At 37.9% G+C, this 22,209-nt stretch overlaps 1 protein-coding gene across 1 annotated transcript in view; it reads right to left on the bottom strand.

Annotated features, from left to right (window-relative positions):
* The window catches only part of TDRD5 (tudor domain containing 5), an 80,718-nt gene that overhangs the window by 34,788 nt on the left and 23,721 nt on the right, over positions 1 to 22,209 (bottom strand). The window contains exons 4-5 of the mRNA XM_052654040.1: positions 18,424 to 18,507; positions 13,864 to 13,920 (exon numbers count right to left, since the gene is read on the bottom strand). Of these exons, the coding sequence (XP_052510000.1) occupies positions 13,864 to 13,920; positions 18,424 to 18,507 (141 nt within the window). The remainder of the gene's footprint in view (positions 1 to 13,863; positions 13,921 to 18,423; positions 18,508 to 22,209) is intronic.

The following is a 22,209-nucleotide window of genomic DNA, read 5'->3' as shown; positions in this document are numbered from 1 at the left end:
TTCTTCTATCTCTTCTTCTGTTGGCTCTGAAAAATGGATCCTCAGCTTTGCCAGCTCACTACTATCTTCAGAAAGCACACCTTTCCAAAGACCATAGGTTTTCCTACCATAATCTGCCACAGTCTCTATGTTCCATCTTCAGAACCACTGGCACAGAGTTCTCCATCAGACCTAAACCTCATACAGTGAATGGGACCAAAGTGTCCTTTGTAGGATTATAATTCATCTTCACTACTATAATCATATTTATAAGGTTTAAAACCTTCACTTGCTGCTACAAGAAATTCTCAGGGCAAAGAGATGCAGAATTGATGGTTGCAGGAGCTTCAAACGATTTGAGTCCAAACTTACTGCACTATGAAAAGCAACAGATGGTCCATAAGTTATTACCAGGCATTCCCTTAGGAATACATCCCATACTACTAAAGACATCAAAACTTAGAGATTTCACCTCTGTCATAGTCGTGTGATCCCAGAGTAGAACAGTTTTATCACCAGCTGAAAGGATCTGTTTAACACCACGGAGCCTTTTTAATGTCAGAGGTATGACTATTGATTTCCTTAGGTTCTGTCTGGAAGACCATCTTGTCATCGTCCTTGGACCTGAAGAACATGGACACAAACAGCACCCCGCAGGCATCCTGAATGCTGAACACCAGCCTGCTGGACACGAACAGCGCCCCGCAGGCATCCTCAATGCTGAACGCTGAACACCAGCCTGCTGGACACGAACAGCACCTGCAGGCATCCTCAATGCTGATGCTGAACACCGGCCTGCCGCGTCACATGGCTGCCAGCGCACCAGCCAGCTCAGTTACCCTCTGGGGCTCAAGGGGCTCGGTGCTCACTGGCCCTGCCAGTTCCATCTCCACCTTCCCAGTCACTGCCTCCAAGCCCAAAGGGTAGGATTTCTGCAGTGCATACTTCTTGTTGATGTAATGCTCTCAGATCCAAGTCAACTCTTTATGACTTCTCCCAGGACACTTGCAAATGTGTTGCCCTGTATCAGTCAAGTCATAGTTTAAAACAGTCATTATATAGCCAATCATGATTATCCTGAGAGAGAAAGAACTGGTAGAGGACAGAGGAAGGGTGGTAATGAATTAGATTTGGTACCTCTACTTACTTCTTTGTACATTACATACTATGGCTTCTTTCCTTTTTATGTTCATTAGTCTCTTTAAGGGTTTCTTTCCCTTCTCTGTAAGTGCCTAGTACTATGAATGTGCAATTCAGTTGAACATAAGACTAGGCTGGGAAGGATTTTTTTTAACTATAAGTTATTGATTTTTTGAGTAAGTGATATTTGGAGGTTTTTCAAAGGTATATAGCAAAAACTAAGTCTCCAGTCCACTCCCATTTCTCAGCTGACCAGGAGAGCACCTCCTTGGAGGTAACCACTATTAGCAGTTTTGTGTGGAAATCATCACCAGCAAATTCTTCTGTGAAACTTGCCAGAAACTGTCAAAACGTGAATATACATCATCCTTTAGCATAATAGATTACATTTGTTGTATCTTTTAATGCGTTAATACGGAGATATTTCCAAATCAGTACATGAAACATAGTGGAGTTTTGCTTTGTGATCCTCAGAATCTTTTAGTAAATTAGTTCAGTCCATCAGCTGACATATCAGACACACTGCCCTAATATCTTTCTTATGCTATCTTCTCTATATACTCCCACCATAAGTAAGGAAGCAACTGACGTTTATTTCTACTTCCACTGTCTTCCATCTCCAATCCATTTTAGTTATCTTATGTTTTCCTAAGAGTTTATGTTTTCAAATGTATTATAAGATTTAATTTTCTCAGAGCAGATTTTGCAGATGACACTTTCATAGTGCAAACTCTATTTTTCGCAAATTGGTAGCTGGACCCAGAGGCTTGATCAGACTCATGCTCCACACCTTTAACAAAGCTACTGGTGATGTCATATTCTAAAAAGAATACATAATGTCTGGCTGTCTCTATGTTGGTGCTGTTATCGTAGCCATTACTGGTCAATGCCTGTTTACTATTTATTGAGAGTTTTAATATAGTGATATTCTAATCTATCGATTCTTTATTATTTAGTTGGAATATTTTATAGAGATATGGTCCCCTCATCCGTTATTTAGTTACCCAGTCCTACCAGTTCATTCAGGAAAGCCAAGATAAGTGACTGGCTTTTTCTCTTTGTTTACCATTTTTTAAGAAAATGAATTAGTTCTCCATTATCTTCCATGATAACCAATTAGTTTTTAACATCATATGAACTCACAAAATTAAATATATTGGATGGGCTTCAGTTCAGTTCTGTTCAGTTCAGTCACTCAGTCGTGTTCAACTCTTTGTGATCCCATGAATCACAGCACGCCAGGCCTCCCTGTCCATTACCAACTCCCAGAGTTTACCCAAACTCATGTGCATCGAGTCGGTGATGCCATCCATCTCATCCTCTGTCGTCCCCTTCTCCTCCTGCCCCTAATCCCTCCCAGCATCAGGGTCTTTTCCAATGAGTGAAGTCTTCACATGAGGTGGCCAAAATATTGGAGTTTCAGCTTCAGCATCAGTCCTTCCAGTGAACACCCAGGACTGGTCTCCTTTGGGATGGACTGGTGGATCTCCTCGCAGTCCAAGGGACTCTCAAGAGTCTTCTCCAACACCACAGTTCAAAAGCATCAATTCAAAAGCAGGGTGACAATATACAGCCTTGACATACTCCTTTTCCTATTTTTAGGCAGTAAAAAATAAATCTACTTGACTTTATTACTAATCTTTTTCACTCTCCTCTTTCACTTTTTTCACATATTATTTTTATTGTTAATATATAATTAATACAATATATATTTTTAATATTTTATCTTTGACCTTAATAAATTCACCCTGCTTATTTAACTTATATGCAGAGTACATCATGAGAAACGCTGGGCTGGAAGAAACACAAGCTGGAATCAAGATTGCCGGGAGAAATATCAATAACCTCAGATATGCAGATGACACCACCCTTATGACAGAAAGTGAAGAGGAACTAAAAAGCCTCTTGATGAAAGTGAAAGTGGAGAGTGAAAAAGTTGGCTTAAAGCTCAACATTCAGAAAATGAAGATCATGGCATCTGGTCCCATCACTTCATGGGAAATAGATGGGGAAACAATGGAAACAGTGTCAGACTTTATTCTTTTTGTTTTTTATTGTTTTTAAATAACAAAAATTCATTTCTTTGATATAGGGATATTCAGATTTTCTATTTCATCTTGTCTCAATTGGGTAATTCGTGTCTTTTGAGGAATTTTTCCATTCCATTAAGTTGACAAATGATAGGCACAATTGTTCATAAAATTTTCTTATTGTCCTTTTAACATCTGTAAGATGATAATAATATAATCTCTTTCCTGACTTTGGTATTTGTGTCCTCTTTTTTCCTAATATAACTAGCTAATGGTTCATCAATTTTGGGACCTTGCAATCAATATTGGCTTTCTTAATTGTTGCTATTTTATTAATGTCTATTCTTGATTTTATCATTTCTTGTCTCTTACTATTTTGACTTTACTATTTTCTCCTACTATCTTGTCATTCCTTTTTCTTTTTTAAAAAATTAACTTATTTATTATAATTGGAGGCTAATTACAATATTGTGGTGGGTTTTGCCACTCACTGACATGAGTCAGCCATGGGTTGTACACGTGTCACCCCTGTCCCGAACCCGCCTCCCACCTCCTTCACCATTCCATCCCTCTGGGTTGTCTCAGTGCACCGGCTTTGAGTGCCCTGTTTCATGCACCAAACTTGGACTGGTCATCTATCTCACATACAGTAATATACACATTTCAACACTATTCTCTCAAATCATCCGACCCTCGCCTTCTCCCATAGAGTCCAAAAATCTGCTCTCTATATCTCTTTTGCTGTCCCTTTTGTGTCTTGCATATAGTGTCATTGTTGTCATCTTTCTAAATTCTATGTATATGCATTAATATACTGTATTGGTATTTTTCTGACTTACTTCACTCTGAATAATAGGCTCCAGTTTCATCCACCTCATTAGAACTGACTCAAATGCCTTTTTAATAGCTGAGTGATATTCCATTGTGTATATGTACCACAACTTTATCCATTCGTCTGCCAAGGCACATCTAGGTTGCTTCCATGTCCTAGCTATTGTAAACAGTGCTGCAATGAACATTGGGAAACACGTGTCTCCTTCAATTCTGGTTTCCTTGGTGTGTATGCTCAGCAGCAGGATTGCTGGATGGTCTGGCAGTTCTGTTTCCAGGTTTTTAATGAACCTCCACATTGTTCTTCATAATGGCCATTCTAGTTTACATTCCCACCAACAGTGTAAGAGGGTTCTCTTTTCTCCACACCTTCTCCAGCATTTATTTTTTGTAGACTTTTTGATAGCAGCCATTCTGACCAACGTGAGATGGTACCTCACTGTGGTTTTGATTTGCATTTCTCTGATAATGAGTGATGTTGAGCATCTTTTCATGTGTTTGTTAGCCATCTGTATGTCTTCTTTGGAGAAATGTCTGTTTAGTTCTTTGGCCCATTTTTTGATTGGGTTGTTTACTTTTCTGATATTGAGCTGTAGGAGTTGCTTGCATATTTTTAAGATTAATTCTTTATCAGTTGCTTCATTTGCTATAATTTTCTCCCATTCTGAAGGCTGTCTTTTCACCTTGTTTATAGTCTCCTTTGTTGTGTAAAAGCTTTTAAGTTTAATTAGGTCCTATTTATTTTTGCTTTTATTTCCATTACTCTGGGAGGTGGGTCATAGAGGATCCTACTGTGATTTATGTCAGAGAGAGTTCTGCCTATGTTTTCCTTCAGGAGTTTTATAGTTTCTGGTCTGACATTTAGATCTTTAATCCATTTTGAGTTTATTTTTGTGTATGGTGACCACTTGTTAAAGAGATGGTCTTTTCTCCATTGTATATTTTTGCCTCCTTTGTCAAAGATCAGGTGTCCATAGGTACATGGATTTATCTCTGGGCTTTCTATTTTGTTCCATTGATCTATATTTCTGTCTTTGTGCCAGTACACCATACTGTCTTGATGACTGTGACTTTGTAGTAGAGTCTGAAGTCAGGCAGGTTGATTCCTCCAGTTCCATTCTTCTTTCTCAAGATTGCTTTGACTATTTGAGGTTTTCTGTGTCTCCATACAAATCTAGTTCTGTGAAAAATACTGTTGGTCGCTTGATACGGATTACATTGAATCTATAGATTGCTCTGGGTAGCATATTCATTTTCACTATATTGATTCTTCCAACCCATGAACATGGTATATTTCTCCATCTATTTGTGTCATCTTTGATTTCTTTCATCAGTGTTTTATAGTTTTCTATATACAGGTCTTTTGTTTCTTTAGGTAAATTTATTCCTAAGTATTTTATTATTTTTGTCACAATGGTGAATGGGATTGTTTCCTCAATTTCCCTTTCTGTGTTCTCATTGTTAGTGTATAGGAACACAAGGGATTTCTGTGTATTAATTTTATATCCTGCAACTTTAGTATACTCATTGATTAGCTCTAGTAATTTTCTGGTAGTGTCTTTAGGGTTTTCTATGTAGACATTCCTCCTCCTTTTTCTGACTTATTCAGGTAGACCTTTAGGTCAATGATAATTTTATACCTTTCTTTTCTTCTAATTTAGGCATTTTATTTTAATTTAGGCATCTTAAAGCTATAAATTTCCCTTTGAGCACTACTTCAGCTGCATCTCACAATTCTGATATAATTCAATAGCATTCAATGGAAAATACTTTCAAATTTCCCTTATTCTATCTTTAATAAACTGTTTAGCTATATTCAATATTTTACCAACAATAGAAAAGAATATGAAAAAGTATACATATATATATGTTTGAATAACTTTGCTATACACCAGAAACTAACACAATATTGCAAATCAACTATACTTCAATTTAAACCAGAAAGTTATTTGGAAGAGAACTGTTTAATTCCCAAGCTTTCTGGAGGGTTAATACTTAGGGAACTCATTGTATTGATCTGTAATTTAATTCCATCTTAAAGAACATACTTTAAGATTTCAGTATTTTGAAATTTGTTTAGACTTATTCTATAACCAACTACATGGTCTGTCTTGGTAAATTTAATCTTCCATGTGTACTTGAATACAAGGTGTATTCTGTAGTTGTTGGGTACAGTGTTCTATAAAAGTCAAACAGATCAAGATGATAGAGACTATGGCTCAGATTTTCCATGTCCTTATTCATTTTTTTGACTATTATATCAATTGCAAGAAAGAGAAAATCCTTATAATTGTGGAAGTTAATTCACAATTAATTCTGTTAATTTTTAGATCATTTATCTTAAAGCATTATTAGGTGAATATACATTTGACCATGGTGCTTCCTGATTAACCCTTTATCCTTACAAAATGTTTCTCTGTCTCTGATAATAATACACTTTGCCTTGAAGTCTCCTTTACCTGATTTTTTTGAGTCTTTTTAGTTCTTTTATGCTTGTTTTATATATATATCTTTTTCATCTTTTACTGTCAACCAATTTATGTCTTCCTACTAACAGTATATTTCATATGCATGGCATTTAGTTGCATTCTGCTTTTTCATTATATCTTATAACTTCATTAATTTTAATATATACTCTATTATATTTATTAAATTATTAATATAAGTGGATTTACAGATACCATTCTTAAAATTGAAGTATAGTTGCTTTACAATGTTGTGTTGGTTTCAGGTGTACAGCAAAATGGTTCATTTCACATATATATATTTTTTCAGATTCTTTTCCTTTTTAGGTAATTATAAGATATTGAATACAGTTCCCTGTGCTATACAGTATATCCTTGTTGTTTACTTATTTCTTATATATTAGTATGCATCTGTTAATCCCAGATATATCCCTCTTTCCCTTTCCCCTTTGGTAACCATAGTTTTTCTATGTCTGTGAGTCTGTTTCTGTTTTGTAAAGAAGTTCACTTATGTCTTAAGATTTCACACAGAAGTGTTATATTTGTCTCTGACTGACTTCACTTCGTATGATAATCCCTAGGACTATCCACGTTGCAGCAAATGGCATTATTTTATTCATTTTATGGCTGAGTAATTCCATTATGTGTATATATATACACCACATCTTCTTTATCTATTCATTTGTTGAAGGACACTTAGGCTGCTTCCATGTCTTGGCTATTGTAAATAGTGTTGCATAGAACACTGGGGTGCATGTATCTTTTTGAATTACGATTTTCTCTGGATATATGCCTAGCAGTGGGATTGCTGGATCATATGGCAGCTCTATTTTTAGTTTTCTAAGGAACATCCATACTGTTGCTCCATAGTGGTTGCACCAATTTACATTTCCACCAACAGCACAGAAAGGCTCCCTTTCCTCCACACCCTCTCCAGCATTTATTATTTGTAGATTTTTTGATGGTGGCCATTCTGACTGGTGTGAGGTCATGCCTCATTGCATTTGCATTTCTCTATTAATCAGTGCTGTTGAGCATCTTTCAAGTGCCTGTTGGCCCTCTGTATGTTTCTGAAGAAATATCTGTTTAAGTCTCCACCCATTTTTTGATTGGGTTGTTTTTTATATTGCGCTGCATGAGTTGTTTGTATATTTTGGAATTGGAGCCCTTGCTGCTCATACTGTTTGCAAATATTTTATCCTATATAGCTACCACTTTTTGCTATTTAATTTCTGCTGATTCCATCTGTATTTTGTTTCTCTCAAAATTTGTTCCTTTGTTGTCTTTCAAGCAAAAAAGCTGAACAGTAAATCCAGTCTTCCTTTGAGTTTATTGAGTACTTTTATACAATTCCATTTTAATGTATCTAAAGGCGACGGCACCCCACTCCAGTACTCTTGCCTGGAAAATACCATGGATGTAGGAGCCTGGTGGGCTGCAGTCCATGGGGTCACTAAGAGTCGGACACAACTTAGCAACTTCACTTTCACTTTCATGCATTGGAGAAGGAAATGGCAACCCACTCCAGTGTTCTTGCCTGGAGAATCCCAGGGATGGAGGAGCCTGGTGGGCTGCCGTCTATGGGGGTCACAAAGAGTCGGACTCGACTGAGGGACTGAACTGAACTGACTGCCCCTCCACTCATTATGCTATGATTTTCACAGGTACTAAATCTGTATGTTACAAACCCGGTTATACAATGTTGTAATTTTTGCTTTAAACGGTCACAGACTTAATTGGTTGAAAGTCTTTTATATACCCACACATTTTACATAAGATTCCCTCTGTATTCATTTTGAGGGCTTTTCTGGGCTTCTTAAATCTGTAAACTCATAAAATTTATGAAATTCATAATTTTTTTACCATCTTTCTTTCCTCACAATTATACATGTTAGACCACTTGGTACTGTCCTACAGGTCTCTCCAATCCTGCGTTTGTTTTTCTTTCCGGCCATGCTGCACAGTTTGTGGTACCTCAGCTCCCCAGCCAGGGATCAAACCCAAATCACAGCAAAAGTGCCAAATTCTATATACTATGCCAGCAGGGAACCCCCAGATTCCGTTTTTATTTATTTTATTTTTGGCTGCGCTGGGTCTTCGCTGCTGTGCATGGGCTCTCTTGGGTTGTAGCAAGTGGGTGCTACGATCTAGTTGTGCTGCACAGGCTTCTCGTTGAGGTGACTTCTCTTGCTGCAGAGCATGGGCTCTAGGGCTTCCACAGTTAAGCTTAGTTGCCCCCCAACAAGTGGAATCTTCCTGAAGCAGGGATCAAACCTGTGTCCCCTGTACTGGAAGGTTGATTCTTAATGGCCGAACCACCATAAAAGTCCCCAGGTTCTGCTTTAAAAAAATTTTTTTTCATTTATTTTCTCTCTCTGTTCTTCAGATTGGATCATTGCTACCAATTTGTCTTGGGGTTTATTGATGCTTTCTTCTGCCATTTCCAATTTGATCTTAAGATACTGTAGTGAAATTACTTCAGATATTTTATTTTCAGCTCTAGAAAATTACTTGGCTTTACAGTTTCTTTTTCTCCATTGAGGTTTCTTATCCATTTGTTCAATATGAATACATATTGCATTATACTCTTTTTAATGTGGTTTTAAGAATTCCTTTAAAACCTTTTTGCTAACTTCAACATCTGCATCATCTCAGTATCAATTTCTATCGATTACTTTTTCTCTTCACCAAGGGGCACATTTTCTTGTTAATTCAGTAATTTTTGCTTGTATCTGGGACATCATAATAGGTAAGCTGTAGACTGTGGAATCTTCTATGCTTCTTCTGAGAGTACTGCTTTTTGCTTAACTTCAATAGGGAGTTAACCTGACTAACCTTAAACTCAAAACTCTGACCCTGTTTGGGGCCACAGCTGAAAGAGATTCAGTTCTTTCAGCCTTACTAGGCTTCTGTGAGTCTGCCCCAGGCATGTGTAATTCAAGAATCAGTCAGAGATTTGAGCAGAATTTACGTGCAGAATTTGATGCTCCCTCTCTATCCCATGACTTCTTGCCTCATCTTCCAACTGCTTGTCTTCCTTGGTTGCTCAGACGGTAAAGAATCTGCCTCCAATGCAGGAGACCAGAGTTTGATCCCTGGATGGGGAAGATCCCCTGGAGAAGGGAATGGCAACCCACTCTAGGATTCTTGCCTGGGAAATACCATGGACAAACGAATCTGGCAGGTTACAGTCCATGGGGTCGCAATGATTTGTTTCGTCATTTTTCAACTGCTTATGTAGCTCCAAATCAGAGGCAGGTAAAACTTTTGATTTCTATCCAGTTATCAATTCCAAACTATGTATGGGGCCCGACATTGGGCCAAACTCCACGCAAATAAAAAAGGTACTATTCTCTCCTCTCTAGGTGCTGACTCCTTTCCAATTTCTGCCTGCTTTTGAACAATTTCTAGTACCTTCAGAGAGTAATTTTGTATATTTTGTCCAGAATTTATAATAATTATCATCAGGATGGTTCCAATGTAGGCTACTCAGACATATTACCTTAATTTATTTGCATGCCTAAGTTTCTCACTAGATTTCAAAAATCTTAGTGACAGAGCCTTTCATACCTGGATACCCAGTGCCTCCCTCATTTCCTTTTGACTTTCACAATGTACCTCATTTTTATCTACTGGTTTTCTTAGGGCATCAGCTGTTCTATATTTTTGTTCTTGTAATGTTAGAAGTTTAGCCTTCATTTCTGAAATTTTTTTTCTTTTATTTATAATTCTTTCCTGAGTAATTTTCTGAGTACCCTTCACTGTATTCCCAAATTTGTATAATTCAGATTTATGCCGTTCTTTCATGTTTTGTATCACTTTATATTTTTGAAAAATGTTTCAGTTTTTATCTGTATTAGGGACATGTATTTCTGACATGCTCCTATTATCAGTGGATACGCTCTTCTGTTACTTAATCTCTTTTTTAATTCAAACAACAATGCAATTTGACCCAGATCCTCTTCTGCTGCATATTTTACATGAAATTCATTTTCCTGACTTGTAGGACATCATTCTGGATTACTTTCTGATTCTCAGAGCTCCTCCTTCCATTGTTTTTGTAAATTGCTTAAAAATATAGTAGGTTAGTTTTGAAATTTCTTGGCTCTTTTCCCTTAATACTACTTACACCTAAGACTCCTCTTTTTGTATCCTGCTCAATTTTTCATTAGTGTCTATGAGGGAGCTCTGGCTGGTCAGTTTCAAGAATTCACAGGAGCTATGATGCTCCAGCCCCATTCAACTCTTACTATGAAGCATTTTCTGCTACTAGGTCAAAATAACACACAGTTTCAGTTACAGTTTTCGAAATGGCTTGCTGTACATTCTAGTGGATGAAGTAAAAGTTGCTTAGTTGTGTCTGACTCTTTGCAATTCCTTGGACTATACAATCCATGGAATTCTCCAGGCCAGAAGTGAGTACCTGATGACTATTTTGCAGTTCTTCTGTCTCATAGATCCATTAGTGCTCCTGTTTTCTCCTGGCACAGACACTGATATCATGAGGCTTTTGTGGAAGCAGCTGATTACTCTCCAGCAATTATTTGCAGAGATATATTACCTACTTTTGTTATCAATACTGTCTTTGGATTTTCTATTTTGCCATCTAGTTCTCTATGTGGCTTCTAGCTCTCTATGGGCTTCCCTAGTGGTTCAGATGGTAAAGCGTCTGCCTGCAATGTGGGAGACCTGGGTTCGATCCCTGGGTCTGGGTGGGGAAGATCCCCTGGAGAAAGAAATACAACCCACTCCAGTACTCTTGCCTGGAAAATCCCATGGAGTGGGGAGTCTGGTAGGCTACAGTCCATGGGATCGCAAAGAGTCAGACACGATTGAGCAACTTCATTCACTCACTCTCTATAACTGGCACTTCAGGAAGATCCAAAACCTATGCTGCCTCTGCACTATCTTCCTTCAATTAGCAATTTAGCAAAAGATCCTGAAAGAAGGGCAGACTGTTGTCCAAGTATTTCAAGAGGACAAATCACAAGGTAGCTTTCATATCATGTTGGATAAATAAAGGTTTAGTATTTCTACAAGTTAAAATAAAGATTAAATTAAATCTATACTTATTATATATGTTTAATAATAATGTTGAATTTCTGCAGAAGTTTGTTTACTAAGAAAGGCAAAGACCTTTCCTGTAACATTAAAAGGTTTGTTTTACAGACTCACAGACTTGGAGAACAAACTTATGATTACCAGGGGCAAAAGGTGTGACTGGGGTGGGGGGAGGAATAGATTGGGAGTTTGGGATTGACATGTACACACTGCTGTATTTAAAATAAATAACCAACAAGGGCCTACTGTACAGCACAGGAAACTCTGCTCAATATTCTGTTATAACCTAGATGGGAAAAGAATTTGAAAAAAGAACAGATACATACATACACACACACACACATATATATATATGTGTGTGTATGTATATAACTGAATCACTTTGCTGTACACCTGAAATCAAAACATTGTTAATCAACTATACTCCAATATAAAATAAAATTTAAAAAAATCCTATTTAAAAAAGGTTTGCTTTAATTTCTACAAAATTGTTGACTTGTAACCTTAACTCCATGAATCTTTAATACAGGAAGCTACTTTTGCTAAAACGTTCATGGTAGGAAACTATTCACTTTGAGTTGTGAACCTGGCATAGGAAGTTTATTTTTACCCATAAATTTTCTAATAATTAAGTCATATGCTATTACTTTACTACTCTATTTTACACTTTATTCTGTAATTTCATTATTAGATAAGTGACTTGACTTGTTAACCCAAAAGATATCAAGACTGTTTAAGCTTTCTCTCATGGGCCTATCTGAAATAAACTTTGAGGCTTTAAAGGAGTCATTGCTTTCATTCATAATGTGAAATTAAATTTTCTGCATTAAAGAAAGCTGAGCACCAAAGAATTGATGCTTTTGAACTGTGGTGTTGGAGAAGACTCTTGAGAGTCCCTTGGACTGCAAGGAGATCCAACCAGTCCATCCTAAAGGAAATCAGTTCTGAATATTCACTGGAAGGACTGATGCTGAAGCTGAAACTCCCAATACTTTGGCCACCTGATGCGAAGAGCTGACTCATTTGAAAAGACCTTGATGCTGGGAAAGATTGAGGACAGGAGAAGGGGATGACAGAGGATGAGATGGTTGGATGGCATCACCGACTCGATGGACATGAGTTTGGATGAACTCCGGGAGTTGGTGAAGGACAGGGAGGCCTGGCATGCTGCGGTCCATGGGGTCGCAAAGAGTCGGACACGACTGAGTGACTGAACTGAACTGAACTTGAGGGGTGATGTGTATCTTTTCTAAAAAAAGTTTTCTTCTTTTTCTTCTACTATGAGTTTTAACATTTACCAAACAATTACTATGCGGCAGGCAACATTCTAATTATTTTAAGCCATTTAAACTTCTTTACAAAATTTTATCAAGTAGATAACATTATACACATCATCTGTAAAATAGCACACAGATTTGATCTATCAATCATTACACTATATAGTATCTCAAACAAACTTGTTTATATGTACAAATATATGATAATGTTCATGACATAGTAGTTAAGAGTTAGGATACTGAAGTCTGAAGCTAGGCTGCCAGGATTTCAAATCCTGGCTCCACTCATTACTGGCTACCTATTTGGTAGGCAAGTTACTTTTCTATGCCTCAGTCTGTTGTGAAAACAAATGGACTACTATTAGAAAGGCATTCTGAATAGAGCCCACCACACCTACCCCTTTTTTAAAATTAGGCATATGGCAGTATCTGAATTATCATTCTGCAATGTGATTTTTTTTCACCTAACATGATAGGTTCCAAAAATGATCCATGTGGCATGAGTGAGCTAAATCTTGGTTGTTTATTTTTTCTACTACATATTACTCCATTATCTCAATTTATTTATCCATTCTCCTATTGATAGACATTCAATTTATTCCCAGTTTTTAACCATGCTGCAATGTATGTATCATATGTTTGTCTTCATGTGCACATGTTTAAGAGTTTCTCTGAAGTGCATCTATAAAAGTGGACTCCAGAATTATCAGGGGTACATTTTGTCAAGTAAAGTCATACTGCCAAAGAGGTTCTGTCCCACAAGCAGCGCATGAGGTATCCTGTTTCTCCATATCCCCACTGACGCTTGGTATTATCAAACATGAGAAACAAATTAACTCTCATTCTAATTATATAACAATAGTGGCAAAGATATTCTTTCTACGCATAATCAAATATTTATTAAAAACCATATTCTTAACTCTTTGAGTAAAAAAGCAGCTACCAAAATGCAAAACAAAATGTTTAAGTTCTAGAGCACAGACTTGGAGGATCCAAGGAGTAGCAACAAAATTTTCATCAAGGATGAGAAACATATGCAAGCCATAAAAAACCATGATTGGTGAAAAAAAGAACACTCACCTCAAACTCTCTAAGCAATTTAGAAATAAGCAAACCCTCTGGAAACTTGGATACAACCTAATAAATAAAAAGTGAAATACAATATAAACAGACACAATGGGAATGCTGGGTGGCAAAATATCAAAATAAGAAAGTATAAATTTACATAGCAACAAAGGCAAAAATGACATTATTAAGTTAATGAATTAAAAGGCACAGTAATTTTTTAAAGTCACCTTCTAGTTTTAAAAAAGTTGTAACAACCAAAAAAGACAGTGAATTCCAACATTTCCAGAGTTAAGAAATCATTCCTGCATAAAATAGCAGTGCCATGACTGATCAGAAATTCCTAGAGTTCTTTAGCTCAGCTAACATATTTAGTCTTAGCTCATGTAAAATAAATATTCTATGGCATAATTTCAAGCATTTTAAAGGGCAGAAAAGAAATACAATGGACACTGTAGAAAACACTGGAAAACACAGTTAAGCAAAGATGCTGGCCACTGTTGTCCACATGCACACAAAAATATCTTTAATATGAAAATCAGGTCATTGCTTCTCTCGATTTTTAATATCGTCTCGTAGACCTCTTTCCATACCAGTAAATATGGATCAACATGTTTACTAGTGAAACTGAACTGGAGACTGTGGGGCTCTTGGGCACAGAAGTGATTCCACGTCCCCCATTTCTTACAGAAAACAGACTCTGGCCTCCATGACCTTCCCTGAGTTCCAAAGAACAAATCTGAACAGTTGTCAATCCAGGAAGGGACAAGGTAGATGCAGAGTCAAGGGAGGAAGTCAAGAAACAATAGTGCAGCCTTGAGATAGGGTCCTGGCTTCTTCTCAAGGGATATACATAACAATGTCTTTAAGCTCTTTATAGAATTAAAACTCTTATTTCTGCTTTGTTGACTATGCCAAAGCCTTTGACTGTGTGGATCACAATAAACTGTGGAAAATTCTGAAAGAGATGGGATTACCAAATCACCTGACCTGCCCCTTGAGAAACCTGTATGCAGGTCAGGAAGCAACAGTTAGAACTGGACATGGAACAACAGACTGGTTCCAAATAGGGAAAGGAGTACGTCAAGGCTGTATTGTCACCCTGTTTATTTAGCTAATATGCAGAGTACTTCATGAGAAATGCTGGGTTGGATGAAGCACAAGCTGGAATCAAGACTGCCGGGAGAAATATCAATGACCTCAGATATGCAGATGACACCACCCTTATGGCAGAAAGTGCTAAAGAGCCTCTCGATGAAAGTGAAAAAGTTGGCTTAAAACTCAACATTCAGAAAACTAAGATTATAGCATCTGGGCCTATCAATTCATGGCACAGAGATGGGGAAACAGTGGAAACAGTGACAGACTCTATTTTGGGGGGCTCCAAAATCACTGCAGATGGGGACTACAGTGAAATTAAAAGATGCTTACTCCTTAGAAGAAAAGTTATGACCAACCTAGACAGCATATTAAAAAGCAGAGACATTACGTTACCAACAAAGGTCCACCTAGTCAAAGCTACAGTTTTTCCAATAGTCATTTTTGGATGTGAGAGTTGGACTATACAGAAAGCTGAGTGCTGAAGAACTGCTCTTGAACTGTGGTGTTGGAGAAGACTCTTGAGAGTCCCTTGGACTGCAAGGAGATCCAACCAGTCCATCTTAAAGGAAATCAGTCCTGAATATTCATGGGAAGGACTGATGCTGAAGCTGAAACTCCAATACTTTGGCCATCTGATACAAACAACTGACGACTCATTTGAAAAGACCCTGATGCTGGGAAAGATTGAAGGCAGGAGGAGAAGGGGAATGACAGAGGATGATATGGTTGGAAGGCATCACTGACTCAATGGACATGAGTTTGGGTAAACTCTGGGATTTGGTGATGGACAGGGAGGCCTGGCGTGCTGCAGTCCATGGGGTCGCAGAGTCAGACATGACTGAGCGACTGAACTGAACTGAGAATTAAAATTCAATAAATAGAAGGTGTCAGCATTCTTCATACCAGGAAAGACCACCTGAAGCCAAACTAAAAGAACTAGCTGCTGCTAAGTCGCTTCAGTCGTGTCTGACTCTGTGTGACCCCACAGACGGCAGCCCACCAGGCTCCCCCGTCCCCAGGATTCTCCAGGCAAGAACACTGGAGTGGGTTGCCATTTCCTCCTCCAATGCATGAAAGTGAAAAGTGAAAGTGACGTTGCTCAGTCATGTCCAACTCTTCGCGACCCCATAGACTGAAGCCTGCCAGGCTCCTCCGTCCATGGGATTTTCCAGGCAAGAGTACTGGAGTGGGGTGCCACTGCCTTCTGAGAAGCTCATTAAGAAGATTAACGAGATTAAAGGAAGAGCAGGACCTTCACACACCCCTATCTTCTCCACAACCCCACCCTTGCAGCACCGCCTCAAGACTCCTCACCAAACTCCCTGGGTTGGGACACAGTTTCCAAGGCAAAGGGCCGCACTGTCTCCCTTTGCCTGGAAAAGCCATAAAGCTGTTCTTTTCTACTTCACCCAAAACTCTGTCTGAGGTTTGATTTGGCACCAGTGTACAGAGGCTGAGCTTTTGGCATCACTAGCTATAGTTTTTTCAAATACTCAATATAATTAAATTTATTTAATCAATTATCTATGGTTATTTCCCATCTCTCATCATCACAAATAGCACATAATTATCTTCATATTTGCATTCTGCACACTTATACAAATATTTTTAGGATAAATTCCTACAAGTGGACTTATTCTATCCCTGCTGCTGCTAAGTTGCTTCAGTCATGTCCAACCCTGTGTGACCCCATAGACGGCAGCCCACCAGGCTCCCCCATCCCTGGGATTCTCCAGGCAAGAACACTGGAGTGGGTTGCCATTTCCCTCTCCAATGCATGAAACTAAAAAGTGAAAGTGAAGTCGCTCAGTCGTGTCCGACTCTGCAGACTACCAGGCTCCTCCGTCCATGGGATTTTCCAGGCAAAAGTACTGGAGTAGGGTGCCATTGCCTTCTCCTATTCTATCCCAGTAAGGTATAAAAAGCTTTATGTTTTCCTAGACTTTTTCAGATACTATATATCTTATTAAAAATTCTAACTCAAGTGTCAGAAAAATATAAAGTAAAAATTATTTCAAATTCCTGTGACCCAGAGATAGTTATTTGTTGCATTTCAAAAAACATCCTTTCAGAAACCTTTCTATGCCCCCCCACACTCATATTATTCATGATTTTACATGAAAAGACAATACTAAACATATTATTCTATAAATCCTGTTTTTAATGTCCAACAATATGTCAAGAAGATACTTCCTTGTAAATTAATCAAGATAATATAGAAACTTTATGAGCTGCATGATACTCCCTAGTTGAGTGGATAATGTAAGCAATCCTTTTTCAATGAACACTTAACCTTTGTCTAATCTTTTGTTACCATAAAAAAAGTCATATTGGACATCCTTAAATAAATTGTTGGACACTTAGTCAATGTCAAAACAAAACAACAGGGCCTGAATGCACCAAGGTTTTTGCGTTTCTAATAAAATCACAACAGCTGAAACAGAATAAAATAAGGCAGTAAAAGCTGTAATGACACTCTGACCATTCAAATCACAATTAACAGCGCCCACCAAAATTTTGGGCTTCCCTCCTAGCTCAGTTGGTAAAGAGTCCACCTGCAATGCAGGAGACCCAGGTTTGATTCCTGGGTCGGGAAGATCCCGTGGAGCAGGAAATGGCATCCCACTCCAGTATCCTTGCCTGGTGAATGCCATGGACAGAAGAGCCTGGCAGGCTATAGTCTATGGGGTCACAGAGTCAGACACGACTGAGCTACGCACACACCAAAATTTTAAGTTTACATACCCTTTGGCCCAATGCGAAACTGCTAAAGAACTTTCACAAACTAATAAGGAAAAACAATAAATTAGGCCAAGGACATGAACAGGCAATTCACATAAGAAATATAAATGGCTAGGAAGCACACAAAAAGATGCACAATGTAAAAAATCAAGAGGTATTAAGTTGAATTAATGATGATTAGATAGTGTCATTTCATTGTCAGTGGGAATGTAAATTTGATCAAACCTCTTGGAGGGCAATTTAGCAGTATTTTTCAAAACCTAAAATATTCAATACCTTTGGCAACCTCCACTTCTAGGTTAATGTTCAAGGACATCAACTACAGCATTTTTTAATAACCAAGCCTAGAAATAACCCCAAATGTTAACTGATAACAGATCATACAAGTAAAATACGGTATATCAACACAACGGGATACCATGCACTATTTAGAATAATATTTGACATACATACATATAAACTTGGTATTGTAAAGACTTTGAACTGTGAACAACAATTTAAGGAGAAGAAAAGAGAATTTATGGAGGAATTACAGTTTAATAATTAATTAAAACTTTTAATTAATTCTTTTCTGATCTTAAAAGATTAGCCACTCCATTTGCAGTATATATGAAAAGATGAAGAATAAATATAAAACTAAAATACTTGTAAGCAAGTAAAATTAATCATAAATAATACCTAAATGTATGATCAATTATTTCCATCCATTTCCCCAAAATGAAAAATACTTACAAATTTTATCTTATGTTTTAGTTCTGGATTAATAGTCCCTCCAGGTCCAATTTGTGCAATAACTGATTTGAAGGTATTCTCCAACTATGAAAAAAGGGGGGAAAAGTTCAAATTACAGTCAGAAAAATTTTTTTAAAGTCAAAGATAAATCTGAACAGTAAATAAAGGAAATACCTATCGAAGAAAGCATGTTTCAACCAAATAGACTATTGTTATTAAGAAACACTGTAACATTTCATACTCTATAAAATACATTCAGAGAGGTGGACTCATTATAAGACTAAATATTGACATTTCCCAGGATAATTAGCATTCTCCTTAACCATTAGGTTTAGAATCTTCAAATACAAAATCCCACACTCTTACCCAGGAAAGATTTTTGTTACTAATTTTGTTTATAAAATTATTCAGTGTTTATTAAATGCATTAATGCAGGGAAGAGATGGGATGAATGAAGGTCCCTGGGAGCCAGAGTAGTGGCGGAAGGTCTTGCCCTAAAAAGCAGGAAGGTGAGCTCTTCCCCTGTCACAAAAATGGAGGAGGAAAGGACCAGCATGGATTCAGAAAGGCTCTGTAAACGTAGGGTCAGGCAGGTGGAGAAAGTCACTACCTGATAGCTTCAGCATTCCCTTTTTGAGTTCAGAAGTAAGGCCCACTCAACAGCATAAAAGGGAAGGGAGCTCAGATAGTTGAGAAAGTAGAAAAATAAAGCTGAGGAAATAATGGATGGTTATTTAAACTCATCAGGTAGGGAGTAAAGATAGGTGAGGCCTGAGTTAAGACAGTAGGGGTTAGAGGATTTTAGCAGAAAAAAGTTAATGGTATAGAGAGGTCCCAATATGGTAAAAAAAAAAAAAAAAAAGGAAAAAAAGACAATGCATGGGAATAACTGAAAAAATAAGCTGGATGCACAGGAGGTTAGGAGTAGAGAGTATCGTAGAGCATAACCAGACACCAAGGTCCAGTGAAGAGCCATGGAGTGGAGATCTGTAACAGATTGAAAGATCATGAAAAAAGAAAAAAAAAAAGAAAGCCCATGGAGTTATATTTAAAGCTGCTATGTAAAAAAAAAATACATATACATATATATACACGCATATGCTAGAAAAGACACAAAAGTATAAAAAAAAACTACCTAAAATCCTATCACATAAACACAATCACTATTTGTTTTTTCCTTTGAAACTTTTTTTTTTTAATATTTCTTCTTATTGTCACTGGGCCTGCCATTACTTACAAGGTATATGAACTTTTAAGGTTTCTTCATCTGAAAAATGAAGATAATCTCTGTTTCCTAAGGTTGACAGGAAAGTGGGATCTGGGAAGGGGGGATTCCTAAGACTGTATAACTAGCTTTCACAAAATGCCTCAGCCTTTGGTCTTAGGTTCTTTATATTTCTTCCGGAACTGTCATGAGATAATTCCCTAAAGCTCTTTCAGTGAACAATAAAAGAATCTCAAGATAACTGATTCTTCACATCTCAACATCCTCCCACCATTTGAAGATTCAATACAACAACTTATTATCACCAAGCCAGGTATTTCAGGTGACAAAAAAGTGTCACCTTTGACAGCATCATTCCTCTCAAGCCACTTACAATTAAGTAGAGAAATGAGATAAATGCATAAACAGCTATAACCTTAAGGCTGACTCTGTGTGTGCACGTGTGTGTGTGTGCTCAGTGTGTGTGTGTGTGTGCGTGCTCAGAGTGTGTGTGTGTGTGTGTGCGGGCTCAGTCCTGCTGGACTCATGTAACCTCATGGACTCTTGTAATCCCATGGACTGTAGCCCACCAGGCTTTTCTGTCCATGGATTTCCTAGGCAAAAATATTGGAGTGGGTTGGCCATCTCCTCCTCCAGGGGGTCTTCCCGACCCAGGAACTGAACCTGCGTCTCTTGCACTGGCTGACTCTTGACAGCCATTAAAGAAGTACAAGAATGCAGAAGGACATATTATACCAAGTCATACAGAAGGCTTTCTTTTAGGAAGGCCTTGAAGGATGGAGGATATTGTAGAAAAAGGTGGTAAAGGAGGCAATGACGGTAGAAGGAACTTGATAAACAAAGGAGAAAAGAATTTAGCAGTTTGCCTGAAGGCATCAGAAAAGTAGTAGAAAACTGAAGAAAGCAGGCTGAAGTCATATTGTAGCAACTCCTCACATGCCAAGCTAAGGAGCTTTTCTTGGGTTACATAAACAAAAACTGGTATCAGAGATTTTTAGCAAAGGAGAGACATTTTCATAATTTTAATCTGGCAGCAGAAAATTACACTGGTGCAGTGCGTGACCAGTTAAAACACCACAACTCACAGGGCAAGAGTTTTACCCTGGGTGCCAAGGGAGTAAGAAGAGAAGAAAGAGGAGATAATCAAAGGAGGATTCCACAGAAACTAGGGAAGAATATAATAGAGAGGAAGGAACCAATGATTCTACAGGGATGGAAAAAAAGAGACCAGGGAAACAGCCTCAATGACCTCAAGTTTTATGCAGAAAACAAAGGATCTTAAAACACAGAGGCAGATTTTTGATGGCTTTTAATCAATTCCAAGAGTTTGGGAAACTAGGAGATAAGTAGCAGGGTGGTGATTATAAGCATGAGTTATCTCTATGGAACACGGCTTGTGATACAGTCAGCAAACTATGGCCCATGGGTCAAAACTGGCTAAGAACTGTTTCAGCATTTTCAAACTGCTAGGAGGGAAAAAAAAGTAACTTTTGTGACACATGAAAATTTTATGACATTCAAATGTCAGTATCCATAAATAAAGTTTTATTGGAATGTGGCCATATTGACTCATTCATATAGCTTTTTAATTTAGTTTTAATTGGGCAATAATTGCTTTATAATATTGTGTTGGTTTCTGCCATATATCAATATGAATCAGCTATATATATATATGTATGTGTATATATATATGTGCCCTCCCTCATGAACTTCCCTCCACCTCCCATACCACCCTACCCTTCTAGGTTATCAGACAGCACTAGATTTGAGCCCCCTGTGTCATTCAGCAAATTTCCACTGGCTATCTAATTTCACATGCGGTCATGTGTGTTTCAGTGCTACTCTCTCGGTTCGTTCCGCCCTCTCCTTCCCTCTCTGTATTCACAGGTCTGTTCTTTACGTCTGCGTGTCCTCTGCTGCTCTGCAGATAGGTTCATCAGTACTGTCTCTAGATTTCACATATATGCATTAATACACAATATTTGTCTTTCTCTTTCTGACTTATCTCTGTGTAATAGGCTCTAGGTTTATCCACCTCATTAGAACTGAGTCAAATGGGTTCCTTTTTATGGCAGAGTAATATTCCATTGTGTATATGTACCACAACTTCTTTATCACTCATTCACATACTGTCCAAGGTTGCTTTAGCACTATGAGGGCAGTGATTGGTAGTTATGATGCAGATCATTAGGCCCTAAAAAGTTTCAAATACTTACTACCTGGTCCTTTTGAGAAAATATTTGCCAAGCTTGGGTTAAGATGTCAAAATGATAGACTCTTAGCTAAGAACAGAAAGCATCTCAAGATAAGGAAAAAAAAATTTTTTTTTTGCCTCAAGCTAGAAGACTAAATTCTGCTGACTATATATTGAATGGGGTGAGGGAGATCTATTAAAGTCCAAGTAATCTTGGAAATATCTGTAAGCAGAGGTTAACAGCTACAATGTGGGAGGGCAGGGAGTAAGAGTAGAGGTAGGGCTTCCCTGGTGGGTCACTGGTGAAGAGTTAGCCTACCAATGCAGGAGACACAGGTTTGATCCCTGATCTGGGAGGACCCCGCAT

The sequence above is a fragment of the Budorcas taxicolor genome, chromosome 16 (assembly GCF_023091745.1).
Source record: "Budorcas taxicolor isolate Tak-1 chromosome 16, Takin1.1, whole genome shotgun sequence".
In the NCBI taxonomy this organism is placed as follows: domain Eukaryota; kingdom Metazoa; phylum Chordata; class Mammalia; order Artiodactyla; family Bovidae; genus Budorcas; species Budorcas taxicolor.
The sequence above is the reverse complement of the archived record's forward strand: the minus strand, read 5'-3'. Positions and strand labels throughout refer to the sequence as shown.